We start from the raw sequence: 14,196 nt of genomic DNA on the forward strand, positions 1-14,196 counted from the left end.
TGTCTTGAATCAGTCTTCCTCTTGTAGTCCTCTCTGGCTTATAGACTTTGTAACTCCACCAGAGGGAGGCACATACCATCATGTCACTGATGGATGGATTCACTCTGTTCATATTCCTCACATATGTATTCAAGACCAAATAAGTCAGTCAAGTTTTTATATGAACAGAACGACTGGCAACTGCATGATGAATTGCTTAAAAAAAACTTTATCAATACCAAGAATGATGTTAAAAAATAGTGAGAAAACAGCAGCATTTCCAAAAGGGAATCATTTATTGGATGGAATTGGGTTGAGAGTCTTTGTGAGAGTCAGTGTAGAAGAATAATCTGAAGTGATTTTACACGGACAAAAAAAGTTAAGAAAGCTTTATGCAACTTCCACTCAGTGGTAAATACAACCACATGAGAATGAACAAACAGGCATTCAGAGTGAAATCACGAAATGCAGCATGAGCGAGACTTTCCAGAGACTTTAATAGATTTGCCAGCATGTGCAAGAACTCACAGGATTTTTTCCTTGTCACTGGACAGAAGATCTCTGATATGTTCTGCGTGTGTTGCCGTAAATTGTCACCGCCCTGTTGGCTGGAATGTGGCTACATAAAAGCGCCACTTGCATTAGCATTAAAGGCCGTTTAAGAGAATGCAGCCATGGTATTTGGCACAACTCTGTTACTTCTAGCAAAGCACTACTCTTTCAGAGATGTGTGTGTGGGATTAGAGTTTAAGAGGAAAGGAATGAGACATAAGCATCAGTCACCAGAAATAAGAACTGGAAAGACAACAACCATGATTCGTAATTTGAAATATACATTTAAATTGTAAATCGATAAAGCTGCTATTGCAGATCGCATCCGTTGTCTACACTTTTGAGAATTATATTTGTTTATTTGTTTAGGAGGTAAGGAAAAGAAACATCAGCAGTCACAAGCAAAAAGAATGTACAGGGTCTCTAAATTTTTTTAATTATGTTTAATTACATTTTTCAGAGTCAAAAATTAGGTGAAATCGCACACGTCCATTGTTCATAATTTAATATGTACATTTAAATCATGAAATATAAAGCTAAAATTGCAGAATACATCCTTTGGGAATTATTTCTGTCTTTTATTCAAGGGATTCTCATTTGCAACCTATAAAACACTGTATAAAAAGATCTTGGCATATTATCTACATAATTCCCACTATAATTCATCATTAACTGTAAGAGCCTTCAATACAAACCCAAACAAAAGCATCTATTTACACTTTTTCTGCTGTTTCCAGTATTTTAGTTCCCTTTATGCTCCAGTTATATTCCAGTCACTATATACAAAATGGCTTGATTCCCACTTGAAGCCCATGGGAAGAGTTACGCATGTGGACTTAAAAGGGATTATACCATTTCTCCATGGTTTTGGACTGCCGGTTGCCATGGATATTTTGTCAACATGCTTATTTGTATAGGCCCAACGGGGCTGAGAGAGCACAAAGAAGGTCCACTTCCTCTCACAAGATCCCTCCCCAAGTAGTTGCTCTACTTGCAGGTGTGCATGTCGTTCATTGTCTCACAGCGGCGACAGTGAACGTAGCAGCACCAGACGAACTTACACTCGCAGCGCTCTACGTGTCGTACCACGTGCGTGTTGTAGCCCCGCCCACAGCACAGCAGGTTACAGCCATCCGGCCCGGCTGAAGTTCTGTTACACCTGCGGCCCCTGGTCCCCGTCACGCCCAACCGCCGGTCCTCCAAGCAGTAATTGGGCGATTTGTTGAAGAAGATTAACTCTTCTTTGCTAATAGGTGTCTGGCGATGGTCTTTGTCCTTACGTCGCACCTTACGTTTAGAACGGTCCACCACCTGAAAGCTGTTTTCGTAGCGCTCCTTCAGGTAGGCACCCACACGCTCGAACGCAGCCATTGTGCGCCAACACGTTTTTACCGCACACGAACCCGACACGCCATGACAGCGACAGTCTGTCAACATTGTTTTGGCCACCGCCTGTAGAGGAAGAGGATACGGAGATCATTATATATCTGATCGGTAACAGATAGAAGCTGGGAAAGCAGCTTGTTTTTCTAGACAATGTAAGCAAGAAATAAATAAGCATGCAGACATGTGAGCTGTGATTTAAGCATAAATTCAACTTCCTGGATTTCAGGCAAAAATGCGGAACTAATGTACATCGGGGAGAGAGTTCACCTTGGTTCACTATAAACCACATTTCCAAGGACTATATTATTTTTATGGACTAAGCTTTTATGTTCTCCCATCCCTTCATGTTCTGCACCATGAAAGCGGAAGGAGTATTTTGTGAGCTGACGACTTTCATAAAATAGGAGCGTTTGTTTGGGTGAAGGATTATGGGGGCCCTTCGCTGACTTGAGGGGAATTTTGTCTCGCTTAAACGCTTCCAACCAGAGCAGCAGCTTAGGGTCTCCAAACACTTACAAATGTTCTTCAGTCAAGGCTGTGGAATTCGGTGCAAATCATCAGATTCTCAGATTAATCAAGAACATGTGGGGAGATGTAACTCATTTGATCGACAAATTGCCAGAGCTGAAACAGCCCATTACTATTTCTGTTCCTATTTGGTTGCTTTGAAATGTTTTTTCTTGTCAGCCAGAACGAGTCAAATATTCATTTGCTTGAGAAAACTGTCATATTTTAAATGGTAATTGCATACAAGTTTGTAGTCTTGCTTAAAAACTTAAAGGGACTGAGGAAACCTTGCAGGAATGCTGTCTGAGTGAATGGGGAAGGACAGACATTTTCTCCACTGTCACACTTTTCATATTTTCTTCTATTAGAGTGAATTAGTGTCTATACAGGGAAACACAGCACTGAATTAAGAGCGCTCTCTAGTACTTTTGCTGTCTTTTTGAAGCAGGCAAGCACAGTCACATGCAAATTGATGCCTCAGCTTCACATATCAATCAAAACGTGAATGGAAAGGCAAAAAAAATCGTCTTCAGTCCTTCAGTATATCAACGAAGGGAAACAGCCGTGATTCAGAAATAAAATTCCCATTTTCTCCATATAAAAAAAATTTTATGATGAGAAAATGGGACAAATTATGAGCTATACAAAGCAATGACATAAGCTTCTGTAGAAGCTCCAAGTCAGTGTGATTTCAACTTAAAAAATCATGTTTAATTTAACTACTCATAATTCTTAAAAGAGATCAAAGAAGTCACTATGGAAATCAAAACTGCGACAAAAGAGCTCAGAAACGACCACACACTCTCATGAAGCATACCAGATTACGTAATTTGCAATACTACATGGGATTGTATTTTATGCTTTCATAAACAATGTTAAGTACAAAGTCTTGTACCTTTGTCTGTTTGTTCAATTTTCAAATTCTTTTTTTGTTACAAATAAAGTTTGGAATGTTATGATTCATCTCAAAGCTGTTTGGTTTCCATCCATGACTTCTTATTAAAGCCTTTATTAAAGTACTTTTAGAAATCCCTATGGATGCAGAGGCTTCTGAAAAAGTGAGCAGTCACTGTTGTGCATTTAATTTCTTTCTACATATTTCTAACTAGTACTTTAAAGAGTTTAGTTGTTTTTCACCCACCTGTCTCCCAGCCTCGCTGTTATGCTGGTTCATAGTGACCAGGGCGTCCTCACCACGGGCTGATATGTTCTTTACCGAATTGTCGATGAAGCGACGGCTGAACGAAGTCCCGAAGCCGATGTCATCAGAGCACCCTCCCCAGTGCCACCCCTCTGTGGGCGAACCGCTTCCCAACAGGCTCATATCACACGAACACTCCGTCATGTTTCCAGCACTGCAAGAGCGGGTGACTGCGTGAACCAGGCCGGCAGCCATTACTGCGTAGATAAAGGCTGTCTCTTTTGTACCTTAAAAAAACAAAAAAGAGAATTTAAGCAAGATGCCGATGCAAGTTAAGTACTTAAAAATGTTGAAACAATCAAAAAATATGGCAATGTAACATTCACAGCAGGACATTTGTGAGAAGGGTCTCAGTGCAGCAGTATCAGAGCAGAAGAGCCTGGGAATGTTACCTGTATTCATGCAGAGAAACAGTGATATCACGCTATAAAAATGAGCAAATATTTTTGGCTGATGGAATTTCTTTTTTATTGTGAGAACAGATGATGTTGTAAAAATTCTTAACATCCTTTTAACTTAAATGAATTGTTTTTTAAAGTGACCATTTTATACATTAAGCAAATGGGTCTGTACATTTCTGAAGTTCTGATTAAATGTTATTTACAATAAATATATAAATTGAATTGCAGATCCTAATAAAAATCACTATGCAGCTTAAGTTTTAATTGGAGCAAACTAGTTCTAATCTAGGCTCTAATCAAATCTAGTCATAAAGTTACACATACAGTTTCTAGAAAGAAATATATATGTTATATAAGCTATTAAAAATCATTTTAATAGCTTATATAACATAATATTTATAATAAAGCTAATTTTTTATTACATTTGGTTTATAATGTTTTAACTTTTACGTTGATTTTGTCTTATTTACTCTCAAAAATATCTGACTACTCTGATTTTTTCTTTCTTTTTCAATTACTTTCAAGAGAGGTGACCTAAACATTTAAAGCAAGAAACCTAAAAAACTGGAATAGAATAGATTCATAAACTCTTTCATTTCTTATAGTAAATCTAAATGGTGCATTTTTTAGACACAATAGCGAGATGCCTATAAAATTCCTTGGTTGTGGCAGCATTAAATCAGAAGTACAGTATATCAAATTCAGTTTGCCCTTGAATCGAGCTTCGAATTGAACTGCTCTGGAAGAGAAACTTTGGGCAAATCTTAGAAATGGATTCACAAAATCAAGAAACAAGTTCTACCATTTCAGTTTGACTCTTTATTTTGTACTCACGCTAATCCTGCATGCATTCAATTCAGGGCCAGATAAAGACCATAGCAAATTTAGTATAGAGATGGTTAACCTAAAACAGATGTGTGTCAGAGCTGTTCCAAGAATCAAATCATCTTTTCCATAAACATTTTAAATCAAAACAGTTATTAAGGGGTCAAAAATAGGATTCACAGTCGATTAAAAACATTTAGATTCTTTAAGCAATTACAAATTGATGATCCCTCATTATATATTACAGAATGGCAGACTTGTTTTTTCTTGATTAATTTTGTTGAACTGTCCAATAACCACATATATGCATATATTTTTACTTATATATGCATATAGTTTTTAAATAACTTTCTTCTTTTAGACATAGTATCATAATTACCAACTTCTGAAGGTGAACAGCCTGCTCTATGAAACTAATATTGCACACCAAAGAAATAATTTAACCTTTTTTTTTTCTAACCATACACAGCACTTCTTAAAATAAGTCTTAAGTCTTTGTTCAGCTTCTGTGAATCACAATTTGATAAATGACATTCATTGCTTTTTTTTTTAATGAAAACTATCAGACAGTATTACCACCCTAATTTGTAATATTTTTCGTCTCATGATTATTCAATCGTGTCGGTTAAACTTTACTACTAACTTTCATTAATACAATGAACCAAAGGGGGGGAAAAAAACAGGATTATAAAGTTCAAGCACATTCAAATGAAGTCTATTTGTGACCCTGGACCACAAAACTAATCATAATCATCATTTGTAGCAATAGCCAAAAATACATTGTATGGGTCAAAATTATAGATTATTAAGTAAAGATCATGTTCCATGAAGATATTTTGTCAATTTCCTGCCATAAATATATCAAAACTTAATTTTTGATCAGTAATATGCATAGCTAAGAACTTCATCTGGACAACTTTAAAGGCGATTTTCTCAATATTTTGAATGTTTTGTTTTTTGCACCCTCAGATTCCAGATTTTCAAATACTTGTATCTCAGCCAAATATTGTCCTATCCTAACAAACCATACATCAGCTTATTTATGTCGCTTTCAGTTGATGTAAATATCTCAATTGAAAAAGAAAATGGACCCTTATTTCTGGTTTTGTGGTCCAGGGTCACATTTCAGTATGACAGGTTGCATGCATACCACTGGTGAGCTCGTAGCCGAACAGGTTGGGGTCCCGTCGGGTCGAGCAGTTCCAGCGCTCGTGTTTGAACTGCGTTTGGCACTCGGTGATGCCCAGGCGCGCGCCCTCTTTAATGCTCGGTAGAAGATGCGGTTTGCGCGCGCACAGCTCCTTCTGCTTGTGAGACAGGGGCAAATGCGCGCAACCCAACTTCTCGTGCACTCCTACAGATGTGATGCCCAACCACCTGTGATGCGGAGTAGTGTGACACAAATATCAGAAGCGGTTCTCCTCTCCTGTCGGCCTGGATTGAAATGCCATAACCAGGCCCGAGGAAAAGGAGACAATTTTCAAACATTTTTATTCAAACATGAATTGACTGGAAAGCAACATAGCACTTAAAATACTTACATCCAACTTCCCTGAGAGCACAGAGGGCAAACTGAGAGCCACAGAAGGAATAGATGGTAAACTGCATGTATCCCATAACCGGTTTTATCCATGTCCGCTACATTTAACAAGTCCCGACCTGAACGTTTGGACAAAGACGACTCATACCGGTCCACTATATCTAATAGACAATCTAGCGTTATGTTAATCCACAAACGGCGCTTTTAAATTCATAAATGTCCCTTTTAAGTATCCATTACATTGCAGGTACGAACACAAACATCCAACCACCAACAAGTCACCTTCGCCATCGGTACGAACTCAAAAAGACACAAACTGTTATATGCCGCTGTTGAGAAACGCGCAACTAAACACTTTCCTGTGAAATGCTCCCACGTCGTGATTGGTCGAACCGTTCATTAATATTCATCAGATAGGACCGTTCTCAACACTGATTGGACAGACAGATCTTGGGTTGGCCGGTGAGAGAGGGAGCACAAAGCGAGCGACTGATGGATGGGCAGAAAGAATCGGTCACTTCAGCAGCTCAGTCGGGGTTTTGTGAGATTAGAAGAACTGTGCTACGGATAAAAAGGACTTGAATGTTTAACGGAGCATTTTAACTTAGTGTTTAACATATATTTTGAAACCAAGATTAAAATAAAAGGCAGGACAATAGAGAAAGACGGTTAGACTGGGCATAGTAATACATTTAAAAGCAAAAACGTTGTTTAACTAATAGTAACTTACTTAAGTGCACACATACACACGGAGAAAGAGAGAGACAGACGGTGTTCACATTATACAATAACTTTCAAAGACGTCGACTTTTCTAAAAAAAGAACTGGAAAATGTAATACTTTTAAATGTCCAACAAATTGTTAAGTAGGCTAGAGCAAGTTAACTTAAATGTTAAAGATTGTCGCTCGCAACGCAGTTTGTTCTTTGGAACCACTAACGCAGAGTTAATTGCACGTATAAAGTAAAACTTTACGTTTTGTGACATGTACATTTGTTTTAAGAAATAATAAAGTGATACCGACTCACTCTTCATCGACATATGACCGCCACAAATGCTCTTTATTAAGAGCCCGCGTGAGACGTACTGTTGTTATGGTTACCTGCAGCGTCAGGTGAAAATGCGCGCTCTTCCTAACGTATATTTTTTCATTACTGAAATGTTACTTCAGATTTTTTTTTATATGTATATTTTTTCCGTGACTGACTTGTAAAGTTACAGAATATTGGTATTTCATTTAATTTCGATCTACACTTTTAAAAAGGTATTTCGATTTAGCTTAACCAGATATAATTACAACAACTAAATATTAATTAAACATTTCAGTTGAGAAAAAATGTTTTATGAAATGCAAATGCAGCTTTATAAATGAGCAAAAACCCACAGCTATTGATAATCAACTTTTATAATGATGTTTTTCGTAATGACTATAAGCAACACATTTTTGATTTGATGTGGATGAAGAGGTACAAAAAGGGGGGAAAAGTTGTTAAAACTGCTTAATCTAATATACTAAAAAAATCTGCTTGTATGAACTACACAGTATGTCATTAAAATATGACTAATTGAAATGGTTCAATCAAATTAAATGTAAGAAAAACTTTTGATAAGTTCAAGAAGCCATGTGTTTTAAATTACGAAAATATATATTTTTAATTGTTCAGGATAAGTGACATTCATGATGATTGTTGGAATCATACATTTCATGCACAGGCATAGACACATATCTTGGTAGGCTATAGCTCTTCATAAACATCCAAAACATTTGACAATAAATTCTGACATTAAAAAGAGAGTTATCACTTGCTGTGGAATATTTACAGGTCAACACATGGTTTCATTTCACGTGGAAATAGTGTTCGTGCCCATACTGAGCTCAGGTGGGAAGATAAGTTTTATGTGATATTTCAAATAATACAAATTTTCTCTCTCCACAAACCATTTCATGTTTAACGTAAATTATGGACAAATGAAACATCATGCATTCCAGCAATTTAGAGTAAACCCAGCAACAATATAAAAATGTTTACCATCAAAACAGTATAAAAATCAATCTTGTAAGCAAATAACATTATGTCTGTCTGTGTGTGGTTCTGTTCTCTGACGTGTGACACATTTTTAAAATTAGGGATCTAGCCTTTATCCCATTTCAGTTTTATATCCTCTTAAATTGCCTATTCTTATTAGCTCCCTGCTCTACAAAATACTTAATGGTTAAGAGCTTGTTTCCTCCGAACACTAAACAACAAAAATATCGTAAACATATCAAAAAAATAAGCAACATGAGCAAAAGATCCCGATTTTATGTATGGGTAGGTCTCAATCTGCTGGCCTGTTGTCAGATGTGGCCGCTCTACAGTGATATCAGTCCCATATGTGAGCAGGTTTGGCGATCAATCTTGTAAGCAAATAACATTATGTCTGTCTGTGTGTGGTTCTGTTCTCTGACGTGTGACACATTTTTAAAATTAGGGATCTAGCCTTTATCCCATTTCAGTTTTATATCCTCTTAAATTGCCAATTCTTATTAGCTCCCTGCTCTACAAAATACTTAATGGTTAAGAGCTTGTTTCCTCCGAACACTAAACAACAAAAATATCGTAAACGTATCAAAAAATAAGCAACATGAGCAAAAGATCCCGATTTTATGTATGGGTAGGTCTCAATCTGCTGGCCTGTTGTCAGATGTGGCCGCTCTACAGTGATATCAGTCCCATATGTGAGCAGGTTTGGCATTTCTACCACCACTTCACACACTTAGCAAGCTAATACATCTGTTCCCAGCCTGCCCTTTATTGGCTAATAAAAACCTGCCTAATTGCTAATTACTCATTAACTGATCTGCCAGGCACTTTTAGGGTGAAGTAAAAAAAAGAATGGCTTCTCTTTTAAAAGATTTATGGGGCTGGAAGGCTGGAAATGTGTTTCTAGCTGGATCTATATCCATGTATATGAAAAGTAGAACGGTTTCATTCGCACACATGGATGTGTGGATCTAAAAATACAAAGTTAATCAGATATGCCTTCTGTGTAGTAAATTACACCCATAATAATATAATTACAGATACAAATTTCACAAAATTAGCACAGAGGCCATGGTTCAACAACATGGTTATTAAAATAAATCATGTTCTTTGGCTTTGTATGTTTTGTGGACTGTTGGATGAGAACTCTGAAACAGTGATTCTCTGTTTATCAATCAAAATAAATTGCAATAATATTTACCAATATTACCGTTTTTACTGTATTTCTACTTAAATGCAGCATTAGTGAGTACACTGTATATGATACATGATATAGTATTTAAATTAATAAAAAGTATTTACACGAGGTAGGTCTTCTAATCAGCATAAGTACATAAATAAATAATTGTGATGCATTTTTACTGTATTAATGAGAATCTAGTAAAGATAATGTAACGAGAATAACTATGTACACTATCATTCAAAAGATTTGATAATGTTTGTTCTGAAAGTCTGCATTTATTTAATTAAAAATACAGTAAAACAGGGAATTTTTTTTTACAATTTAAAGTAACTTTTAACCATAAAAAGATTAATATATGACTACAAAAAGCTTTTTACTATAGATTTTACTATAATATATTTTAAAATGGATTTTGTTCCCTGTGTTGGCATTACTTCAATATTCAGTCACATGATTCTTCAGAAATCGTCATAATATGTCATTATATCATATATCATTATCAATGTTGAAAACAGCTGTGCTTTTTGTGGAAACAATGAGGATTCTTTAATGAATAGAAAGTTTAAACGAACAGTGTTTATTTGAAATCTTTTGCAAAATTTTGTATTTAATTGTCACTTTTGATCAATTTAATGGGTCCTTGCTGAATAAAAGTCAAATGTAAATAATATATATTTTTGTTCTTTTACCTCATGGAAATGGCAGGCACATTGTCCTTGCAGGAACTCCTTATAACGACCCATGGTGACGCTGAGAGTGTCAATGACCTCATATCCAAGATGCTTGGCACTTTCCAGAATATTTTTGTTCACATTATAGAGTTCTTGCACTCCATTCTAGAACCAATGAATGAAGATGACAAAGTCTGACAAGTTTATAGATGTCAATAAAGGAAGTTGAAAAAGTAGAACATCTGGTCTACAGGACATTTTGTGATCACCAGTGGTTCTTACCAGTAGAAGGGAGCGAATACCATCCACAGGCAGATGGAAACCCATTCCTAAAGACTTCACCACCACCACGATTTTCTCAAGACCCTCCCTTGGAGATAAGTTAGAGATATGATGTTAAACATCCAAAGCCACTTAGAAAGATTGGCAGCAAACTACATAAAACAAAACCAGCATCCTTAAAAAGAAAGAAAAGCCTTTGCCATTAGCACATTGCTAATTAAAATGTGGTTAAGTCAAGCTAATAATGAACAAGCTGGGTTTGTGTTGCATTTGAGAACGTGTTTACCTCTCTAAAACCTGCTGAATGGTCCTCAAATGGTTCAGGTTCAGCCACTGCACCCCACCAGCGACCAGCACTGTCTGAGGCGAGTTCTGCAGGGGTTGTGACCTGTCCCGTGGAAGTGGTTTCAGAGAAGAGGTTAAAGATCAACAGTACATACTGAAGACATAATCAACAATCCATAGCATGACCATTAATTTCAAGTTGAAATATGTACCCAAAATTATAAACTGTTTAGTTTTGTACCACTTAAACCAAACAATACTCTGCTTATTAAGTACGGGGTATGTAATGTTTTGGAAAGAAGCCTCTTATGTTCACCAAGGCTTACAGTATCTGATAAAAAATACAGTAAAAACAGTAATATTGTGAAATATTATTACAAATTAAATTTTTTCCATTTTAAAATATTATAAAATGGCAAACTGTTTAGTTTTGTACCACTTAAACCAAACAATACTCTGCTTATTAAGTACGGGGTATGTAATGTTTTGGAAAGAAGCCTCTTATGTTCACCAAGGCTTACAGTATCTGATAAAAAAAATACAGTAAAAACAGTAATATTGTGAAATATTATTACAAATTAAATTTTTTCCATTTTAAAATATTATAAAATGTAATTTATTCCTGTGATGCAATTTTCAACATCATTACTCCAGTTTTCAGAAATCATTCTAATATGCTGATTTGCTGCTCAAGAAACATTTGTTATTATCATCAATTTTAAAATCTGTTGTTCTGCTATTTTTTGTGTGTTGTCTCAGATCACTCAGGCAGCTCCCAAGACACATGTCCTCAACAGATACACACTATAACACACACACACACAATCACATCTGTGCTGCATATCCCACCCCTCTGCCCACATCAGTAGCTGTGTGAGATCAACGGCGTGCTGAGCCAGCAGCGGTTACCATCCCTGCTGACATACTCTGATCTGACACACAGCCGCCCAACCACACGCAGCCCACATCCCACCATCAAACACACTGCCAAAGTCATTCAGTGTGTTAACAAGGCCTTTGCCACTTAAGACCGACACCAAACCCGCACATTCACAGCTTAATGGGTGTAATCCACAGCCACATGGAGACAAATATCATCCAACATGCACATACACAGACCTTTCTAGAAGCTGCTGCAGAGCTCTTTGGAAAGTGGGTCTCTGAGCCTTCGGCAGCCAGAATTGTGGGTAGTAGGAGTAGCTAACGATAGTTCGGCCCTGATTCAGGTTGTGGTAGACAATGGTGTCGTGAGCCTTGTCCCAGTCCTCCAGAGTAGTGTTCACCCTCTCCATTAGGTAGTACATCATCCCTCGATTGGTGGAGTCGCCGATAAACAGGACCTGAGGGAAGACATGCATGTATGTTAGATGTTGTGAAACTAAAACAAAGTTCTGGACTGGTTTCTTAAAACCCAGATCTTGTCAAGTCCAGAATTAGACTGCACTATATGCACAATCCTCAATTAAAAAACAACAAGAAGGCATTGTCTATGTGTTTTAGTAGCTTTTATTCATCTTCTTGAACAACACATCCTACCAAACTGTTTTTAAAACATAATAGCAATTTATTATTCAGCTGGTCATGTGATCTCAACATGGCCGCCACCATAAAGCGTCCACTTTTGACAAAAATTAAATGGCTTTTTGTAGGCCACTGATTTTAGTCTTCATCTCATGTAAGTGTGTATCTTTTTAAACATTTACTTTTAACTAAAAATTCTGGAAAATCTGTGTAGCTTAACGTAGAAGTTCTTCGGGTATATTTTTATGGTAACACTCTACAATAAGGTTCCATTAGTTAACATTAGTTAACTAACTAAAAATTATCATGTTAGTTAATAAACACAAAAAACACACTAATAGCCTTTTGAGATCACAGTCGCCATGAAGCACTTCAACAAGAGTCTAACAATTGAACAATACATTATTAAAATCAAAATTTTTATCTGTTAATATTATTTATTGGACCTGAACATGAACTAACAATGAATAGTCAAATTATTACAACTGAAATTGACATTATATGAAAATGAATAGATTATGAAATACTTTATTTAATTTTTCATTATATCTATTTTTCAATGTTAGTTCATTCAAGCTTATGCAGTTAACTAATGTTAACAAGTAGAACTTTATTGTAAAGTGCAAGCACTTTTATAATGAATACTGCATATTTATAGTACTAGGCTGGCATAAATCTTTCAAATGAAAAGATTATATAAATATTATATAATGGATGCTGCATACCATAAGTGTATACCATACATATGTGTGTGTGTGTGTGTGTATATATTTATTTATTTATTTAGTCATTTATCAGACGCTTTTATCCAAAGCGACTTACAAATGAGGACAATAAAAGCAGTCAAAACTAACAAAAGAGCAACAATATATAAGTGCAAATGACAAGTCTCGGTTAGCCTAATATATATATAAAGTGGTGTGAAAAATTGTTGGCCCCCTTCCTGATTTCTTTTTTTTTTTGCATGTTTGTCACAATTTAATGTTTCAGATCATCAAACAAATTTAAATATTACACAAAGATAATGCAAGTAAATACAAAATGTAAATATTAAATATTAAATCATGAAAGAACTGCAATTAACCACATTATTTTAGAAAGCTGGGTTAAATTTCACTAGCCACACGCAGGCCTGTTGAATCAAGAAATCACTTAAATAGAACCTGTCTGACAAAGTGAAGCATGCTTAAAGAGCAACACATCATGCCACGATCTAAAGAAATTCAAGAACAGATGAGAAACAAAACAGTTGACATGTATCAGTCTGGAAAGGATTATAAAGCCATTTCTAAGGCTTTGGGACTCCAGCGAACCACAAATGGAGAAAGTTTGGAACAGCGGTGAACCTTCCCAGGAGTTGCCGGCCAACCAAAATTACTCCAAGAGCACAACGACGACTCATCCAGGTCATAAAAGAACCCAGAACAACATCTAAAGAACTGCAGGCCTCACTTGCCTCAATTAAGCTCAGTGTTCATGATTCAACAATAAGAAAGAGACTGGGCAAAAACGGCATCCATGGGAGAGTTCCAAGGCAAAAGCCACTGCTGACCAAAAAGAACACAAAGGCTCGTCTCTCATTTGCCAAAAGATATCTTGATTATCCCCAAGACTTTTGGGCAAATATTCTGTGGACTGATGAGACAAAATTTGAACTTTATGGAAGGTGTGTGTCCCGTTACATTTGGCGTAAATCCAACACAGCTTTCATAAAAAGAACATCATACCAGCAGTCAAACATGGTGGTGGTAGTGTGATGGTCTGAGGCTGTTTTGCAGCTTCAGGACCTGGACGACTTGCCATAATTGATGAAACCATGAATTCTGCACTCTATAAGAAA

The 14,196-nt window shown here is 36.4% G+C and overlaps 2 protein-coding genes across 2 annotated transcripts in view; both read right to left on the minus strand.

The window, feature by feature from the left end:
• Positions 1–1,187: 1,187 nt before the first annotated feature.
• LOC107592255 (protein Wnt-16-like) lies at positions 1,188–6,651 on the minus strand. The gene is made up of 4 exons (XM_016281670.1): positions 6,393–6,651; positions 6,002–6,228; positions 3,566–3,852; positions 1,188–1,983 (listed from the first exon to the last, which is right to left on the minus strand). The coding sequence occupies exons 1-4, from the start codon at positions 6,482–6,484 to the stop codon at positions 1,519–1,521; spliced, it is 1,071 nt and encodes a 356-aa protein (XP_016137156.1). The 5' UTR covers positions 6,485–6,651; the 3' UTR covers positions 1,188–1,518.
• A 2,297-nt stretch (positions 6,652–8,948) lies between these two features.
• Positions 8,949–14,196, minus strand: part of cped1 (cadherin-like and PC-esterase domain containing 1) — a 50,200-nt gene continuing 44,952 nt past the window's right edge. The window contains exons 13-17 of the mRNA XM_016281658.1: positions 11,955–12,175; positions 10,837–10,938; positions 10,551–10,638; positions 10,287–10,433; positions 8,949–8,972 (exon numbers count right to left, since the gene is read on the minus strand). Coding sequence (XP_016137144.1) covers positions 8,949–8,972; positions 10,287–10,433; positions 10,551–10,638; positions 10,837–10,938; positions 11,955–12,175 — 582 coding nt within the window. The remainder of the gene's footprint in view (positions 8,973–10,286; positions 10,434–10,550; positions 10,639–10,836; positions 10,939–11,954; positions 12,176–14,196) is intronic.

Source organism: Sinocyclocheilus grahami, unplaced genomic scaffold, assembly GCF_001515645.1.
Source record: "Sinocyclocheilus grahami isolate Dianchi unplaced genomic scaffold, SAMN03320097.WGS_v1.1 scaffold151.1, whole genome shotgun sequence".
NCBI classification, from domain to species: domain Eukaryota; kingdom Metazoa; phylum Chordata; class Actinopteri; order Cypriniformes; family Cyprinidae; genus Sinocyclocheilus; species Sinocyclocheilus grahami.

Bases quoted from the DNA above. Each gene is read 5' to 3' on its own strand.
- LOC107592255 (XM_016281670.1), bottom strand. From the start codon at position 6,484: ATGGATAAAACCGGTTATGGGATACATGCAGTTTACCATCTATTCCTT. The intron at 3,853-6,001 runs GTATGCATGCAA...TGTTTTTTTAAG, and splicing joins CGGCTACGAGCTCACCAGTG to GTACAAAAGAGACAGCCTTT. The intron at 1,984-3,565 runs GTGGGTGAAAAA...CTTCCTCTACAG, and splicing joins ACAGCGAGGCTGGGAGACAG to GCGGTGGCCAAAACAATGTT.